This window comes from Asterias amurensis, chromosome 2 (assembly GCF_032118995.1).
Source record: "Asterias amurensis chromosome 2, ASM3211899v1".
In the NCBI taxonomy this organism is placed as follows: Eukaryota; Metazoa; Echinodermata; class Asteroidea; order Forcipulatida; family Asteriidae; genus Asterias; species Asterias amurensis.
The window spans coordinates 10,039,898-10,059,852 of record NC_092649.1 but is presented as its reverse complement, the minus strand read 5'-3'; the positions used below and the strand labels follow the sequence as shown (position 1 = coordinate 10,059,852).

General features: G+C 38.7%; 1 protein-coding gene across 2 annotated transcripts in view; it reads left to right on the top strand.

The window, feature by feature from the left end:
* LOC139933957 (putative receptor-type tyrosine-protein phosphatase mosPTP-1) overlaps positions 1-19,955 on the top strand; it is a 108,628-nt gene that overhangs the window by 16,901 nt on the left and 71,772 nt on the right. For both annotated transcript variants that reach the window (XM_071928201.1, XM_071928199.1), the window contains exon 3: positions 12,541-12,885. In XM_071928201.1, the coding sequence (XP_071784302.1) occupies positions 12,541-12,885 (345 nt within the window). The remainder of the gene's footprint in view (positions 1-12,540; positions 12,886-19,955) is intronic.

Here is a 19,955-nt window from a genome sequence, read left to right as displayed (position 1 = left end):
TAAACCAGGCATGCAACTTTTCATCAAATCTGCTGATCATTTTTTTTAAAAAGAAAAGAAAAACAGTACCTTAAAAAAAGGTACAACATCAAGTGTTCTGGTTTGGCAATTTCCTCATGGTGTCTAGTCTGTTTTTATTGGGGGTTAAGGGGGAGCAACATTTACATGTAGGCCTACAATGTTGCCTGTCTATCAGTGTTTCGCAGGACAATGTGTTTCACAGAAACATGGAGGTCCTACGTGTACATGGTTGTGTCTACATTGAAAAGTCATTCTGCACTCACAACTTGTATGTTGAGTTCACATAGATGGCAATAAAACTGAAAGCTTCATATACAATGTTCACATAATGATGCTGAAATGTCATCATGGAAGACATTGACCCAAGTTTGTATTCATTATGAACCAAGAGGCTGAGGGGACACGTACTACACACTTAAGACAAGATAAACATCAGTGACAATTTATGCAGGCTTGTGTATGAAAGCAAATCCGACTGGCCTGTGAAAATAAAGGAATAAAGGGGCAAACCATGGTATGGTAGCCACAATTTTTTTAAATGATTGAGCCAAGAGTGAGCCAAATCAGAACAAAAACAAGAAGTAGAAGGAAGGAAAAAAAAACGCAAAACACATCCAGTTAGTGTTAAAAATGAATGATTGGCAGAACCAAATGGAACATGTATGTACAATGTAGGCATGTCTGTTGAATTTGTATTGTTTTTCGTGTAATTTCATGACAGAGCATGGTCTGCAATTTTTTGGAACGAAATGGCAGACTGTTTATGTATCACTGGTTGTAATGTAAGAGGCAAATTTATCTTGTTTTAACTACTACTAGCACTAGTTAACACTGCAGGTGTTTTTTGTGCCTCAAAACTCTTTAAAAAAATCATTGTTAGAGAGCAATTCTAAACAGCCAAATGTTGAGAGATTTTAAGGCAAATATTCGCAACACTTAAAGACCAATTTATGTTGAGAAAATAATGAGCAAGAGTCGAGTACAAATTGGTTGGTGTAGGAGTTGCCTCAAGTTTAGACATTCCATTACATGACGTTTTTGATTAGTGTGTGTATACACATGAACGTTGAAGGTTTGCAATCATTCTCTTTGAACTACGTGTGTCAGTAACCTTCACTGTCTTTGGCTGTCTGGAAACCACCCCTATGTATCCTCCAAAATCATCCACTCCATGGGCATTGGACATCAAACTAATTGAGAAGATTAAATTTAGATTACAGAAGATTAGTCAATCTGGGCTACAGTATCTTATAGTGTCAGAAACAGACAACTTCCTGAATGGGATTTTGGATGATTTGGGTGGATTTGGGAGCGGTATAGAGGCTTTTGCAGACAAGATAGACCACATTTCCTGCTACCGAAGATGGAACTCATAAGGTTGATTTCACAAAGAACTAAGGACTAGTCCTAGGAGAAACATGTAGTGAAAATTTAAGACTAGTCCAACATTAGAACGAGTAACTCTTCCCAACTCTTTGTGAAATCCACCCCTGGGTATGTACATGTATGTTTCAGCAGATACCTGTTGACCAATGTTGAAGGAAGTGATATAGCAGTCAGGTTGGCGTAGTGGTATCTTTCTTCACCTTCTAAGGTTTTTGGGACGTGGGTTAGAATCCTGTTGGGGGTACCATGTGGATTGGGTTTTCAGTCCCTACCTGATTGCATATAAAATAGGTTTTTCCTGGAATGATTCTATGGGGTTTTCTTCCTCATGTAAAACTTAAACTTCCATCTTTGTCTTCTCTTCATCGGTTTCTTGGATAGTATAACATTTTAAGTGTGCCTTTTTTTCCTGATAGCCCTTGGCTTCACAACCAGAATGAATGAACTGAATGAAATAATGTGGTTTGGAGGTTGGGAATTGGGTTAGGTTTGGGGTTTTACAAGTATTTGTGGTTTGGGTTGAGGATAAAGCTTTGGCGTGTTTAGGGTGGTTCGCACTGCTTATTTGGATTGTGTGGTTTGTTAGGGTTGTAGTGGTTGAAGTTGTATAAAAGTCAGAGATGGTTTATACCACGAGAAACAAAAAATTTAACCTGAAAATTATTAATCTTCACAAACATTGCGCATTATAAATATCACAACGGAAGAAATTATTAGTTTATACTACGGAGGCGGAATAAACCTGAACATCCTGTGTGTCGAGGTTTCCTCTCAGCGCTTGAGAGATGTTTTTCTGGAGGTGCGTAATGACAGAGCTGGAATTACCTGGACAGTGACACACACACGTCTTCACCTTGAGGGCAATACCCCCTCATGTTCATGTTTAAATGCATTGTAAGGAAGCCATGAGAAGAGACAAACAGGCAGCTAATGTATGTGTACACCTACATCCAATTCTTGCTCTATGTTTTCAATTAGCAGAGGCAAACTTTGTGTGTTTGTTTCATCTCTAACGATTTCCCTTCTATAATTTGCTACACAATATTAGCATTGATTTGCACAGCATTTTTGGACGGAATCAGTCCCTAAATAGTTTCAACAATTCTGTGAAGGAATGCAAGAGGCAATTGCCGGTCATTACCTTGGTGCCCTTAAAATGTCCTTAAGGAGGTGCCCTTTACAAGGGAAAAAACACCTATAACAGCAGAGGATTAGAATAAACGATAATCACAAACTTGACAAAACGATACGTATTTGTGATGAAAATTACAATTTAATTTTCTTTAGAAACCAAAGGTATACTGAATGAACATCTTTATGATTTAATGTTTAAAAGTAGTGCATCTATTGGCAAGTCGTGATTCTGTATTTCGCCGTCGGAGGCAAAAGGAACATACATGTACACGTATGCCTCCATGCCCCTGGTTAACTGCCCTGGTGCCCCTTAAGCTTTTCCAGTACAACCGTATGCGCTTCTCGTACAGAGGTGCCAGTCATCAGTTGAAAATTGTGTTGCCCTTTTGGTAGACCATGTGTCATGTTTCATAATTTATTTTGCTTTGTATGCTGGTCCAACACTCGCAAATAGGAGTCCTATATTGATAAATATAGGATGCTTGGGACGCATTGCCTATAGTGAAATGGAATAGTCCAAAATTTCACCCTTTATTATACATGTATTATGCCATCATTGTACTCATAGTAATGCATCCAATATTTGTATAGTGCAAGGTCTGGGCCCAATTTCCTAGGGCAGCTTTTTTAAAGCACTAAAGAAATTAAGCACAACAAAATTAAGCTTACCAGACTTGGGTAACCCGTGAAACTACAATGTCACATGTAAAAATTATGACTGGTATCCTGCTCAATTCTGCTTAGCAGCCATTGTTAAGCAATCATTTCTGCCTAGAAGCAGCTCTAGGAAATTGGGCCCTGGTTTGGAACAGATCAACTTTTTTTCAAAGAAATATCATCTCCGATGTACTACCCCTTTAAGAAGATGATTATGTATGGACTCCATATTATTGCTAGAGTACTGTGATTATCATTATGCAGCTTCAATACAGTTGGAAGGATAGGATGTGACTCAGTGTGTGTCTGTATGTATATGTACACACTCAGGCACAAAGGATATATGTACATTACCATGCCAACTATGAATCACATTGACAGATCCAACAATCCCAAGTCAGCAGAGATAGCATTTCAAGGGCTTTGTTTTTACGTGGTTCACTGCTCTTTGAATTCCTGGCAGTGAGTGTGCAAACGAAAAAATTTCGGTGATGAGAGAGATGGACTGGTAACCGTACAGTTACCCATTACTATTATTATGTATTTCTGGGAATGAAACCAAGGATGTCTCATAGATAAACCCAATCACTGTAAACTGTAGTTCGCAAGCATGAGGAAACCTATAAACAAGGGTGAACCTAGACCAGGGTCTTGAACCCCCTACACTTCCTCGATTAGTTTTCTGGTGTTTTTTTTTTTACAAGCACTGTTAATCCTAGTACTCTGAACCAACCTACACGTATGGCTTAATGTTGGATCCGAAAGGACAGAGCAACTGTTGTAGAATATCTTGCTCAAGTACACAAGTGTCATGACTGGGACTTGAACCCACACTTTGCTGAACCAACCTACATGTATGGCTTAATGTTGGATCCGAAAGGACAGAGCAACTGTTGTAGAATATCTTGCTCAAGGACACAAGTGTCATGACTGGGACTTGAACCCACACTCTGCTGAACCAACCTACATGTATGGCTTACTGTTGGATCCAAAAGGACAGAGCAACTGTTGTAGAATATCTTGCTCAAGTACACAAGTGTCATGACTGGGACTTGAACCCATACTCTGCTGAACCAACCTACATGTATGGCATAATGTTGGATCCGAAAGGACAGAGCAACTGTTGTGGAATATCTTGCTCAAGGACACAAGTGTCATGACTGGGACTTGAACCCACACTCTGCTCGTCAGAAACACCAGCAGAGCATTAGGTCCTTTGCTCTTAACCGCTCGGCCACTACACTCCACATAGTTGGACTATCTGCAGTTAAACCTTCTCAGGCCTCCAGTGGTTGCAGGAAAATCGTTCATTCTCGAGGGATCGACCTACTTGTAGATGCCATGTGATTAGTCATAAATGCATTAGTCGTAAGGTCTGTCGTCAGATGTCACATTTTGTTTAGTTATTGATATTGAAGGACCTTAGTTTTCAGATGTTCCAGGCAAATCATCCGGCATTGAAACTGTAGTACAATGTCCTGCTGGCTCTCAGTCTATACCTTGTAGGGAACTATGGTAACACCAAAAGCAAGAACTATTCTCAGACCTGGAATTTCATCTTTGAGAAGGGGCGGCCATTTTCCTTTTGCATATGGCACTTGAAGGGAAAATGTTTTTAAAATAGGGGCAACATGGCCTCTGTGTACTTCCAGGCCTGTATTTACATTTACTCATGGAGGTGATACGCCCTAACCTTCGAAACCCATCAAAAACCCATCAAAAGCCAACAATTTGTTGTGTCTTCTGAATGAAAGATTTCACTGGTATTGGTAAACTGATCTGACCAGTTTGGGTGTTGGGTTGTTTTAAGGTCGGCAATCCATGTGTCTGTCATGCAAATTAAAATACACGCCAAGCAATGCACATCATTTATTCTGGATAGAAAAGTACGCAATATGGATACATGGAACGGTGTGCATTGTTTTGCATGAGTTTTAATTTTTACGCATCGCACATTGGGCACAATGCATGAAGGACTTATGGATTTCCAGCTGAGAGCGAGGAATTTTCGCTATGTCCTACACCACACGAGGGCTGAAGTTCAACCTGTGAGAGTGCTACGTGACTACTGTGGTTGACTGCTCTGCTCTTGCATACAGTATGTTCAAGTTGGCGGCGAACTGGCGCTGAATGTTGGGAATTTAATAAGGCCTTGATACTTAATCATGCGTGCAAATTCATTATGCCATTAGTAAAGGCTGATCCATTAATGTATGATTAAGTGAACATCATCAATTTTTGGCTGATGATTTCCATTAAAACATGTATGTAGTTAATAATGTTCCATGCTACATTATTGTACATGTACATGTACATGATGTTGAATGCCTGCAGACCATAGCACAGATTCTCTGGAAGATGCTCAGAGCATGCACTGAACATAGTGGCACATCTTGTCCAAGCAGTCAAGTGCACTGGACTAAAGATCTGGTGTTTTTGAACAGCAGAGTTTGGTTTTGAGTCCCTGCTAGGACACTTATCTCCATTATTGCTGCCTCCAGATTTTATGGCGCAAGTTACTCTACAAACGTTGCGCAAGTAGACTTACGCAGTTGCGTAAAGTTTTTTTTAAATCGGCTGGTGGTGTTTTAGAACAGCAGAGTTTGGTTAAATTAACAAACCTGTGAAAATTTGAGATCAATTGGTGGTCGAAGTTGCGAGATAATAATGATAGAAAAAACACCCTGGTCACACGAAGTTGTGTGCTTTCAGGTGCTTGATTTTGAGGCCTCATATTCTAAATCTGAGGTCTCGAAATCAAATTGCTCTTAGAGAAAGGGTACAAGAATCTGTTTGGCAGGTTGTAGTGGATTGAGTTGAACTTAGGGTACACTCACTGTAATAATACATCTAGTATTGAGCTATTAAACTACTTATAGTCTTTCATAGTTTTGGTATGTACAACCACTTGTTCCATGAAACTAAACATTCCCAAGTATCAGTCATTCACATACAATGACCTGTCAGTTACAAGACCCTGTTGAAACTCAGCAAGCTAGAATCAACAACTCTTTTGAAATCTCTCTCATCCTGTCAGGACACTCCCCAGATTACAAGTTATTCTCCCGCTATTTGTTTTTCCCTCGTCTCGCTGTGTTACTATTCAACAGCTGAGGTCAAGACACTGCTTGAGAACATAAAGAAAACTCCCCTTTTAACTCGCACTCCTAGAGTAAGATGTTTTGGCCTCCAGGTACCTGAGAATGTCAAGATATGAAACCAATTATATCTCTCTTTGCTTGCACCTCTGTGATGGTCAGGTGTCCTCGATGAGCGTGTTTTTTTCTTCTTGCCGTGGGCAGAAGCTCCATGTACAGTGTACGCTGAATTGAAGTTGACCAACATAACATGTTTTGCAGCAAGTATTGTCTGAGGCATTCACTGATAACCATGGCAACAGGTGTTCTTGTGTGCCTTGAATATCTCAACAATCAAAAACAAGTGACAGTGTGTGTTATGAAATGGTTTTTTTGAAAGTGCAGAAACACATGTGCACCCAAAAAGGTGCTCTGGGCAACAGCAAAACAGAATACAAGTGAAGAACCTGGGATTTTTTTAAAGGGTCATAGATTTGTTTTTGTCAACATAATCATATATATGCTTATTTTTAAATCAGAATTATAAAGATTCACATCCGCTGTCACCTTGCTGAGCGTAAAATGATGTGGCGTTTTTGTAAAAAATTACCATTACGTTTTATTGCTGTTTTCTCAATAAGTAGACACTGTATTCAGCATCTCTTTGGCACAGCATTCACAATAGACCGATCCAGTAGGCTCCGCCCATAACGCACGTGTGAGCAAGAACACGTGGGGCTCTCCAATGCCTTTCTGCACAACTCTGCTGTGCGCCAAGATACGCGCACGCATGTCGGACCTTATTTGTCGGACCTTCGTTGCGTTGTGATTGGTCAATGCGCAATGGGGCGGAGCTAAGTGGATCGGTCAATTGGACAACAGTCCTCAGAAACCTAACAGGCGATTCATGCATACATATTTTTTCATATTAATTTTTTTCTCTTCATTTTTTGAGCTTCTAACAATCTATGACCCTACCTTTTAACAGTGTTCAAAATATAAAACATTGGATCATTACATGGATCACAACAACACAATGTGAAATGTTAGCTGAAACAAAATTACAACAGGTAACAAAATAATGACAGAGCTCTGACAAATTTGGTGATTATGAGAAGCAATGCTACATGTCAATGGCTTGAAATTAACACTGGACCACAGGTCAGTGGTTTTAGCTCTGGGCCAGTATAAACTCATGACTGGATAATAATAGGCTACCTCATTATGTAATCTTTGCGAAAACAATAGTTGACTAAGGCCATTCTCGAAACCACGACTTCGGCTCCAGATTCGGCTACGACTAGATTGGCCCCGTGACTGTTTTGACATTTTGAGCATGCTTTGCGTGTGCTACAGCCTGAAGCCAAATCCGAAGCCGAAGCCAGGGTTTCGAAAAGGGCCCTTGAGTCTTTCAATTCTGTTGAGTATCGAAGTATACTTTTACCCATAAGACTAAGAGAGATTTTCTTGGCATTTGCTTTAGGACTCATTTTGATTCCGGTCTTGTAAACTAAATTCTGCACACAGTGAACTTTTTTCGCTGCAAACCCTTCAGTTTTGTGGATATTTTTTTCACCATTCAAGCTCTGCTTGTATTGTGTATCATTGCAGCCCACTGGAGTTCATGAATAAAACACAGCATAATGGACCCTTCCCATGAAATATGCTAATCACATTCACGCATGCGTACAGACCCTGTTGGTTGGCAAACGCCATAGAGTTGTGCACTAAGCAGACGCGCAATCACGTCTGCGTCACGCACCCATTAGCCGTGTACAAAACAGCGCGATGTTCCCTCATTTTGCCAACCAAAACGTTAGTGCGCACGCGTTATGTGCAGTTTACATATTTCATAGGAAGGGTCTATTGAACACAGCATCGTGAAGTTTTGAAATCGAACCTGGAGGTTCATCTCATGACCACACAATGTAGTCATCCTGTTGTAATCAATAGTACAGAAGAAGGAAGGATACACTCATATCAAACCTGTAGATTTACAATTACACTTCCTAAATGTACATGTATGATTACCCAATGGAAGGAAATAGATTGGAGGCATTGTGTCGTCATTTTTATAACATCTTTGATGAAATAAAGATGAGATCAGGCCGAATAAAATAAAAACATGTTTAGCGTCCATGCCCGCTTCCTTTTAAGTGGCAGCCGTTTTGTTGTTGTTGTTAAAACAAGGTTCTGAGGATGACTAGTGAAACTAGTCGAAACGTAAACAAAATTACGTGAGTATTTGGCTGTGTTTCTTAGAAAATACATTTATTAAGTTGATAATTTACCAGCCTGATGAACTTCTTTCATGAAAAACAAGGATATATTTTTTAAAAAAATCCTCTACAGGGGTCGAAATTGCCACTAGCCCGCTAGCCCGGGACTACCAGATTTACAGCCGGGCTACTCATTTTTCCAGTTTGATAGCCCGACAGGCTAGTGGAAAAATAATGCAAAAATCATCATCACAAACAATAAAGAACTATGTTATTGGTGTATTGTAAAGTTTGAGCCGTGACGCGAGACATAATGTGTCTTTCGGGCTACCAAATTCTAATCAGGGCTACTAAAAATTATTGGTCACTAGCCCTGCTGACTACCATGGAATACACTTAATTTCGACCCCTGCTCTATGAGGAAACTGGGAATTTCTACTGGAGCATTTTAAGGGTACCATGGCAATGACCAGGGGGCATGGAGGCTTTCAATGCCTCTGTGAAGTATCAGGCCTGAAAGCATTTTCTATAACTTGTATCTTGCCTTCCATTGAACTGTATACACATCATGCTCTAAGGAAATCCAGGCTCCCTGGCTCATTCATTTCATTCATTCAATGGTTTAATAAAATTCTATTCAATTCGCTGCCAGCAGCAGAATTACATGAACAGTTACATAGTTAAAAATTTGGAGTAAAACATTACATTACTTTTTAAAATTGCCTAAATCTTACACAGAAAAACTGAGAGGGCGAAGTACTGTACACTCTTATAGGGAGGAGAACAGTAACTAAAAATTAATAATTAAACATATGAGTAAAACATTACAATCAAAATTAAAATGGCGTAAAAACTACATGTATTACACTCAAAAACGGAGATTATTTGACGTCACATGTTACATGGTCCATAGACTATGAATCTTTACATCACACCATCTCATTCCCATGCAATAAAGCTCAGAATGGTTTCAGTTACAATCCATTAAAAATCAAACAATACCCCAAGGTGGTTGGGGTGGTTAACCACCTAGATGGTTAGAGTTGAAGAGTACATGTCCTATACATGTTCTCCAGAGGGAGGTAACATAAAGGGAGTACCTACTTATTTTTGTGGCAGGTATATTATGATGTCATTTCATCCATGACTGCTTTCTGCACAAAGCATTTTGTTATACCCAATTGAACTGGTTGTGACCATGGAGGAAGAATTTTATTCCTCCATGTTGTGACCATACAACCCACCCAATTGAACTGGTTGTGACCATGGAGGAAGAATTTTATTCCTCCATGTTGTGACCATACAACCCACCCAATTGAACTGGTTGTGACCATGGAGGAAGAATTGTCTTCCTCCATGTTGTGACCATACAACTCACATTTTAAAGGCAGTGGACACTATTGGTAATTACTCAAAAAAATTGTTAGCATAAAACCTTACTTGGTCACAAGTAATCGGGAGAGGTTGGTGTTATAAAACATTGTGAGCAACGGCTCCCTCAGAAGTGGGGTAGTTATCGAGAAAGAAGTAATTTTCCACGAATTTTATTTTGAGACCTCAGATCTAGAACTTGAGGTCTCGAAATCAAGCATCTGAAAGCACACAACTCTGTGTGACAAGGTTGTTTTTTCTTTCATTATTATCTCGCAACTTCAACGACCGATTTTATGTATATAATGAGATACACCTGTGAGAAGACTGGTCTTTGACAATTACCAATAGTGTTTACTGTCTTTAAGTACATGCCTGCATTTTCTTGTACATTTGTACATGTGTCGTTCACTTGTGATTGAAGCTACATGTTATTCAGTTGGAACACTGTCATAAACTGTAATTAATTGATGTAAACCAAAATTACAGAACATTTTATGTATTGTATTTGTTTATAAATTTGTTTCTTAATTATCCTACAAAAACTTTTCAGTGAAACAAAGGGCCAAGGAATTACAAGCATTTAAAAAAAAAAAAAAAATAGAAAAATTGAATGAGACATTAGTTTGTGAAAAGAATATGAAAAATTTACTGGCAGTGATGCAAAGTTAATACAAATACATGTACGCTTCAGATCAGTTATTAAATCTGTTCTTGAAATCATACTTTCTAAACCTTAACAGATTGAGAAACCATTCAAATTATTTTCTTTCCCATCATGTCTGCATTTTAAGCATTCCCTGTACATAGTGGCTTTCCCTTAATCATTAACGGCACCAAAATGAAAGTTTTCAGCTTGATTTAACAACAGCGTGCTTGGCTATTCCACATGTCCCAGGGCGTGCAGTGCATATGATAAGGTTCACACACCTCTAATTGATTATCGGCTGAACTTGGTGGGCTGCAATAGCTGGTATCCGTTACACTTTGCAATACACACCTCACGTTGATTACCACCCGATATACTCACTGTTGTTACATTTCCGCATTCTGTAGTTAGGTTTGGTGCTTTAGGTGAGGTCTTGTTGCGCTGGTTAATTTCCTTCATGACGGCTCAATTAAAAATAGTTGAAAGATATCAATGATATGTTTCTTGAGAGTTTCTTTAATATGCGCATTATGAATTCATTACATACAGAATAAATTAAGATACCAATGTCAAATAACATCGCATTAGTGCAAAACATTGTATCTGGATTTCGCAAAAATGTTTTATCTCGCGTGAAAATGCTTCGTGCTAACATGCCTCGTGCTAAAATGTTGTGCAACATCACTGCATACTTATAGCGGTGAACGCAGTATTTCTTAAAAGCAAGATACAGTGTTTTGACAATTTTAAACTTGCGCATAGAAACGTAAGTGCTATTTTAGGAGCCACAACGATTTTACACTGACATAACCATAATAGTGTGTTAACTCACTGATCATCATGCATTATATTCTAACGAAGTGTTACATGTACAAATGTATGACATTTGTGTCACGGCCAAGCAGTGGTTCAAGCACTCTGGACTCGAGCTCTGATGTTTTTGATCAGCAGAGTGTGGGTTTGAGTCTCGGTCTTGACTCTTGTGTTCTTGAAGCAAGGCACTTAACCACTTAACCATTATTGTTTGTCCTTCTAGTCTAATGGGAGATAAAGCTGTTGGTCCAGTGTGTTGTACCACTACCTCCATGGTTGTACGTAAAAGAACCCAGTTACACTTGCTAAGAGAAAGGATTTGCCCCAGTGATTCTGGCAGCAGAAGCTAAATTTTTAAACCTTGTCAACCCCATCAGTCTCAATAACTAACAAAATCAAAAATCTGTCTTAAAACGCTTTGCTCAAACGTCTTGAGTAACATGTAGTATAAGCATGCATGTTCATTTAGAAAATGCAGTGTAAACTCATACTTATAATACAATAATACGCATTACAAATATGAGAACTGTTTTTTTTTTTGCAATGGTACTGTGCATAAAGCCCTCTTAGCAGGTCCCCTCCCCCCCCCAAATAAAAATAAGTGATCATCAAAACGTACTTGGTGAGAAGCATTGCAAATGTTGATAGGTTTTAAACCATTTTGAGAAAGGATTCCCTTTGAAGTGATATAGTTTGGATAATCTTCTTGTGCATGTCTGTATAGGTGCATTGTACACATAAATCTTTTACATTTAACAATGTAATGTGCTCTCGTAAATATCTGTAAATAAATTGAGAATTAAAAAAATTCATAACTCCTGAACCACACATAGGACATTTATAATCCACCCCTTAAAATAGAGCTTTATATTGGAAAACATATAACCATTGAACCAGGTGAAACGACGTCACAAAGTTTGATGACATCGCTCACGAGCACCTGGTTTTTGTTGTTGACAAAAACTGAATCTCTAGTTCGGTTAATTTTTTTAAACTGGATTGTTTTTTTATTATTTTTTTCTAAGCAGTGACTAAAAATACTAAAAAGTAAACTTATGAGTACAACAAGATTTCTTTTGAGGGAGTGTTGGCTCTTATACATGGTTGTACACGCAAGTTTACTATTTAGTATTAAAAGTCACTTCTTATTTTTCACAACATGCAAAGCTTCAAACACCATTTATTATTTTTTCTGCTTCTTCTTTTTTTCCAGCCATTTCAGTGACAGTAGCCAAGGCACTCCTGACCTATAAGACAGTTATCCGTGGTAACGATATCTCAATTCCGTGTCTAGCCTACACCACCATCTCTCCCTCAGTCATCCCCTCGTCGGTCGTGGTAGAATGGCAGAAAGATTCCATCCCATTGGTCGATTCACACATGCAGATGATCAACGGCCGATTCCGATTGGATACCAGTACCCAGTACAGTCTGACCATCTCGTCGGCCGCTATGACTGAAGACGGGGTGTATACTTGTAGAGCCGATGGGGAACCGGTATCAACGGTAACCTCATCATCGGTTTCAATGACAACATCGGCTTCACTAACGACATTAGGTGGGTGTACAAATAAGCTTGTTCTTGTCTATGACTTTTCAGCCCCCCCCCCCCCCCGTAAAGTTATCTCTGATTACCTACTTGTCCATTATTTTTATGTATTCTTGATATTTTCTTCTAGTGATTGATAACCCTCCAAATACTCACTGTGCCTCAAGTTACACAGAAACACGAGCATAAGCTGCAGTTGACCCTCCCAAAATCTAATCTTCATGTGAAATGTATGAAAAATAGGGGTGGAAATAGTAATGCACAAAACGCTGAGAGCAGTGTGCGAAGCAATAATCTAAGTGAAACAAAACCAGCTTCTTCAAAATCCACAGGTTCAGCAACCTCTTTCCCAGGGGTAGACACTGTACATGTACACGCTGATGCTATTGATTAGGATCTATTTTAGACCTTTCTTGTACGTATAGCTTGCCTCAATCTGCAGCTACACTAACCCCCTGTCTACTTGACGAAACACTGGATGTCTCCCGTCGTTATTCTAGCGATAATTTAGCAACCTGCTGTTGCAGCGCAGTTTTTGTTTTTCAATGGGAGCCGGTACGACGGCTCGGAATTGATGTGGTGTCAATCTTGACTAAAATATCATGAAGATGCTTTTCTTTAAGAAGAAAATTATTGTCAAAGGTATTTACTGGAAACAAATTGCAAAACACATGTAATAATGTTGTAAAGATAGATGCTGGTAGAAATCTACAAATTGTTATCGTTAAGAGGATAAGGCCATTTTCATTTTGCAAGGGGCACTTTCATTTGATTGTCTTAATAAGTCTATTGGAAACATTTGAAGGGGTGCCAAGGCCAAGACCTGGGCAACAGAGGCCAGGGCATAAAGGCCAAGACCTCCTTGGCCTCCATACATTGTAGCCTCTGTGAAATTCAAGGCCTGTACGTTAAAAAGCTTCAAAACCACCTAGAGATTCATGTACGTACATGTTACCATAAACCTCACTAGATTGTAAATTTCCACCATGCAAAGTTTCAAATCCTACGGATGATTTATGATATTAGATCCCTGTCTAGGGCACAGACTCTATTCTAAAATAATTAAAATGCAGACAACGTACAGTGGCGCATTGTCGATGTAGCAGTCTTCTTACGCTGGCTGTTTAGAAACGATCAGACCACCTGAAGTGTTGAACAAAGAGAGCGTTCTAAAAATGGACTAGAATATTGTTAAAGCAACGAATGCTTTCTGCTTGCTAGCCAGACGCCCACTTCACAGAGCAGCTAATTTTTCGCAGATTTTTAGAAAAAAAAAATCATGCCTCGAATTTAACCAAGGCATCCACAGCAATTGCAGTGGTGCCCTTTGCAAGGTTTCAATAAGGGAATCAATGTGTGGTGAAGAGGTTTTTCAACTAGTGGTTTAATCCCAACGAGGCCTGGTTCTTGATAATTTTACCGAGACGAAGTCGAGGTAAATTATAAAGAACCAGGCCTCGGCGGGTTTAAACCACTAGTTGAAAACTGATTCAACACACTTCCCATTCATAAATACCTTTTAGGTCAAAAACATCATCACTTTTTGGTAAAAAAGTAAAATAAATTCAAAAATTATAATTGCTAAATGATTTCTTTCAACACAACACCCCTCCAGCTATGAAATGGTAAAGCCCTCCGCCGTCCTCAGGTAAACAACTCCTTATAAGGGAATGCTGTGCGCGCCGCGCGTATCGCGTGATGTGGCACAACTGTTTCAGCTGTTGCTCTCGACCAATAGGAATAAAGAAACTGTCATATAAGAACAGGTGCAAGGTCGCGTGTCACGCCCATGAGTTAACACTTTTTACAAGTCATAAACAAAGGTTTATACACACCCACGTGACGCGCTCTCCACCAATAGGAATAGCGAAACTGTCTGAGGTATTTATGAATACAAATTTATATTTGAATAAACAGTAGTGCCCCTTACCCGAGGAATATTGCTGTGCCCCTTCAAGAGCGAAGTCCAAGGCCTGAAATATAATGTACACTGGAATATGTATATTTGTCTTTGCTCTACTCACGCAGAATACATTTTGCGGAGTTTGGAAAACTTCTCTCAACTCTATGGCAGTAGATACATGTTTAGCAGGACAAGTTCTCAAAAGAACATAATCTACACAGCAAGTAGACACATGGTGTTAACGCAAACCAATCCACATGTATATTTGTCTTTGCTCTACTAACGCGGAATACATTTTTTCGGAGTTCGGAAAACTTCTCTCAACTCTATGGCAGTAGATACATGTTTAGCAGGACAAGTTCTCAAAAGAACACCACAGCAAGTAAAAAACATGGTGTTACCGCAAACCAAATAAACATTGATATCTCGCCTTACAATGCCTCAAATCCTACATACTGGAATAGCTCTTTAAAGAAATGTAATTTATACAAACTTCTCATCTCGACCTGGAATGGTTTATTCATGCTGTTTCATTGCCGCCAGCACAAGAATTATTAATAGGATTTACAAACATGAAATTATGTCAGACAGTGTGTACTGAGACTCATACTCTTATTTTAATCTGATTTTTAAATTTCTTGCTCTCAGAGAATCACTAAGAATTTTATTAAATATTTGGGTAAAGCCTATGCATGTAGGTTAGGCCTCGTATTCAATAAAAAAAAATCCCAGTCTTAAAGCCATTGAACACTTTCGGTAAACAGTATTGTCCAAGGCCCACACTTAGTGTATCACAACTTATATATAAAATAGCAAACCCGTGAAAATTTAGGCTTAATTGAATCAGAGTCGGGAGAAAATAACAGGAAAACCCACCCTTGTTTTCGCACGTTTCACCGTGTCATAAAATGTGTTGAAAATAAATCTGTAGTTCTTGATATGGAGAATTTATGTTGTTTTAATGTTTTCTCAAAAAGTAAAGCATTTCATGGAATAATATTTCAAGAGAAGTCTTTCAACATTACCTTCTACAAAGTTATTTGTAAATCTGTGAACTTTTAATTTTTGTTCTGTTCCGAAAGTGTCCAATGGCTTTAATACACAGGATTGGTTGAGCTGACAAAATAGTCAGAGACAGAGTTCATGTTGTTAGTACTTGCAAAGCTTAGCCTTTGAAGCGTCCCAAGCATCCTATATTTATCAATATAGGGCCCTGTCTAAAATGGTGCCTACGACTACAGCTACGGCTAGATTTCCGCGTCATCGTGTGTTGAAGTATGGGCTGTCCTTAGCAACACCCTTATAGCAACAGCCAGAGCCGTAGTTGTAGCCGCCAAATCTTATACAGCCTTAGACTCAATCAATGGCAAAATAAAGTTTTACACGTGACATGGTTTTTCACCAATCAAATTACAAGGATCTATTGAAAAATATCTTTGCCTATACATGTTATATTCTACAATGACAACATAGATCAAATCTGAAACAAAAATCAATACAAAACTATGTGAATTGCAAGATGCACAAAACACATTTAAGAGGAAACAGTATTCCTTCGTGATGTAATGAAGCAAGTGGAGATTTCCTTTAATGATAGGCTCTCAAAGTAAATTTGTTATCGAGACAAAATGATGTTTTACGATGACACTCTAGAGAAAACTTGTCACCCTGTACCTCCACGACATCACGCACTGCTACAGATATTAAATTATCAACACGTACATGCAGCCCGCTCTCCCTCTCTCTCAGTGTAGAAAACCTTTAACACAGTCACCCAAGGTTTATTTTCATTGCATTTCATCCAAAGTGACAGTAGTGCCCCGTAATTTCAACTGCAATCCCTGGATGATTCACCCAAGGAGTTCGTATCAAGAACCCCCCCCCCCCCCACCCCCTTGGGTCGTAGTAGTGCTTATATTAGTGGCTGGTGCTCGTCGTCGTGCTTGGCCCCACAGTTATCAGGATATATCAATGGTTTAATTGGACTCTGAGTGTGAGTTTTCAATCTCAGCATTCCAATATTATTTCGGAGACTTGGGTTAAAGGGGAACAGGCTGGAGTAAATGTACAATGTGATACACGTCATCATTTGATTCACTTTGTTAAAGATTTTCACCAAAAACTAAGGTTAAAAAAGTTGAATATATAGGCCCTATAAACACTGTACTGTATGAATTCACTGACAATTTTTTCTTTTTAGTATTAAAGTAAAAATAAGTCTATGGGAATCAATGTAAACAAAAACAGCCTTTGAGTTACCCCAACAGCACCCACAGCAATCGCCTTGATGCCCTGTGCTGTGGTGCCCTTTGGGAATATCCAATACAAATTTACATATTCTCATAGAAGTGTCCCTTACTAGAGGAAATTGCTGCGCCCCTTCAAGAACAAAATTCAAAGGCTGCATGTACACGTAAAGTGCCCCTTAGAGGAAATTGCTGCGCCCTTCAAGAACAAAATTCAAAGGCTGCATGTACACGTATGTAAACAGTACAGTGTACACATACTTATTATGTACAGTACATCTGTACCCTGAATTATTAAAGTTTCAAACATGTCAGTTTCTCCTACCACCCCCCCCCCCCCTCCTTCTTCCCGAGAGCTCCTTAGAGTACTTGGGCATGTAACAGTACACCGATGTGTTTGACAAGGGATAATCCAAGAATTGGAACGACCTTATTGAACACATCAGCAGTGAAGGGATTTCTTATAAATCAAATTAAAGGTTATTTACCGACGGCGTTTTACTGACAAAATTGAAATTAGATTTTAAACTAGAGGTTAGTTTTTCGAGGGGTTATTTTTTAGACTACTGTGCATCTCTTGCATAGTTTAAGGGATTCAGTTAGAGGTAGAATTTCATTATTACTGATTCGAACAAATTTAATCACAATCACATTTAGTGAGACTATTTTAAGCTGTGTACATTATTTGTTATGACACAAGTGCGAGAGAGATATGGAAAAATATAGCGCTTCTGCATCCCATTTTACCATATCCAAATAGGTCGAAGGCTGAGTTGTACGTGGGACGCAGACGCCCGTATTTTCTGTATTCCACGGGCACGTGTATAATAACAGTTTATTTGTGTTTTGCGTAAAGTTAGCTTAAAAATAACGCAGTATGCAGAGTTTCAAACAGTGCAATACTTCAGGGTGTGATATGGGTCGACCAATCAGATTCAAGTTTGCTCAACAAAATAAAAAGGCAATTTTTAGTACAACTGTAAGGCAAATAGTGACAATATTTATTCGCAATGGGTTTACACATTAGAGCTACATAACTGATAGTCGAATCTTTCATAAACAGGAAATTGAGGTGACCTGGGCCCAATTTCATAGAGCTGCTGAAGCAAAAAATATTGCTACGCGTTTGACTGGTAAGCAGAAATGAACACAATACCAGTCACAAATTGTACATGTGAGATAGTATTTTAGTAGGTAACCTTATTCTGGTGAGCATAATTTTGTTGGGCTTAGCCATTTTTGGTGCTTAAGCAGCTCTATGAAATTGGTCCCTGGCATTATGAGGTCATGGAATAGTCCAATGCGCATACTTAAGCCCATCCCTGCACCTTTGGATGAGGTTCTGGGACTCAACGAAACTTTCACCAACATTCAAAGCTTCCAATCTTGCTTTCTAAACAAAGGTTTGGATTCGGTGAATGCTATAATTCATTTCCTTCATCAGTCCTTTTGTGATTGGTAGCCAGTGATGTGAACAAGTACAAAGAAGAAACTAATTTTGAGACCTAAGTTTCAGAACGGAACAATTGAAGACCGAAACTACATAAACATACTACAGAATTCCAAGATCGATAGCAAAACCAGCAAAAATAGAAATCAAAATAGAGACTGAGACTAGTGTTGAGACACAAGCAGAGTGTATTGTTTCACTCGCAAGTTTCAGGAAACGTACTCTTAAATAATTTTGGAATGTACTTGGGAAAAGTTTACTACCACAGGATTTGACCTGTGACCTCTGGATTAATGTTCCAGGGCTCTTCCAACTGAACTATACGTGTACATGACATGTACGTGTAGCCCAGTGTTGTGGGTCTCTCTTATTAGTCAGTATATCCTTCTTACAAGACAGTTGGAGACAAAAGTTTAGGAATGGTAAATATCAAAACAGGACGTAATATTTTATAATAATATTATATTGAACTGTGAAAGCTCACTTATGCTCGCACCATATCAAGCAGGTTTAAACCATGGACAAGCGAGAGAGCCTATCACTTGTATTGTGCAAATTGTGGTTGATACTAGGAAAAAGAAACTTGAGGGGGGGACTTCAGATCAAATTCACAAAAATCAAAAATATAAAACCACTTAGAATGACCCAGATTGCATATGGCCATGAAAAAATGAAAGCAGAATATATATATTTAAAATCTGTATTTAAAATCTGTTTGCGAGCATTTGAATTACCCTTTTTGGGATCTAATAAAGATTATTGTATTGTATTGTATTGTATAACCACAAATCTTCAAAGAAAACCTGAGAATAACACTGGGTCTTCGTTTCCGGTTTTGTTATCTATAAAGAAATTTGCCCAAGTTACGTTCATGTTATTTTAATTGAAAAAGAATAGTTGATTATAATATAGAAAAAATATAGTCTTCATTTAAGTTGAGTACTCGCTAGTATTGAAACCAAACAATACCATCATTAACCAAATCCCTGCAGAAGCATAACAAGTCTGTAAGTTTTTATTGTACTGCAAAAACTGGGTGTCAAAATTTACACCATGGGTTTGGTCACTAACAGAATCAAAATGGAGGTGTTAATAAATGTATAACTCTAATTTCTGCCAACACAATTCTATTTACATTGGTGTCACTTTAACACCATATTGTGATAATTTTGACCCTCTCTCTTTACTATGGTGAGTTTATTGAATACAAGTGATCATGGTGGATGGGAATCAGTTGAATCCTAAAAAAAAAACTTATTATACACTCTCCCTTTAAAGTGAGTCATGCACTACAGTGTCTGTAAAAACTTGCACTGTGCAGTTTTGTTGGCTAGCCTCTGAACAGTTCATGTACATGTACATGGCGGACTCCTTAATAATACGTTATGGGCATATCATCTCCACATAGTGTAAGTAATTAGTGTTCTTTCTCAATGGCCGCTCAGTGCACCATGTACCACGGTGATGCTGAAAGATTAAT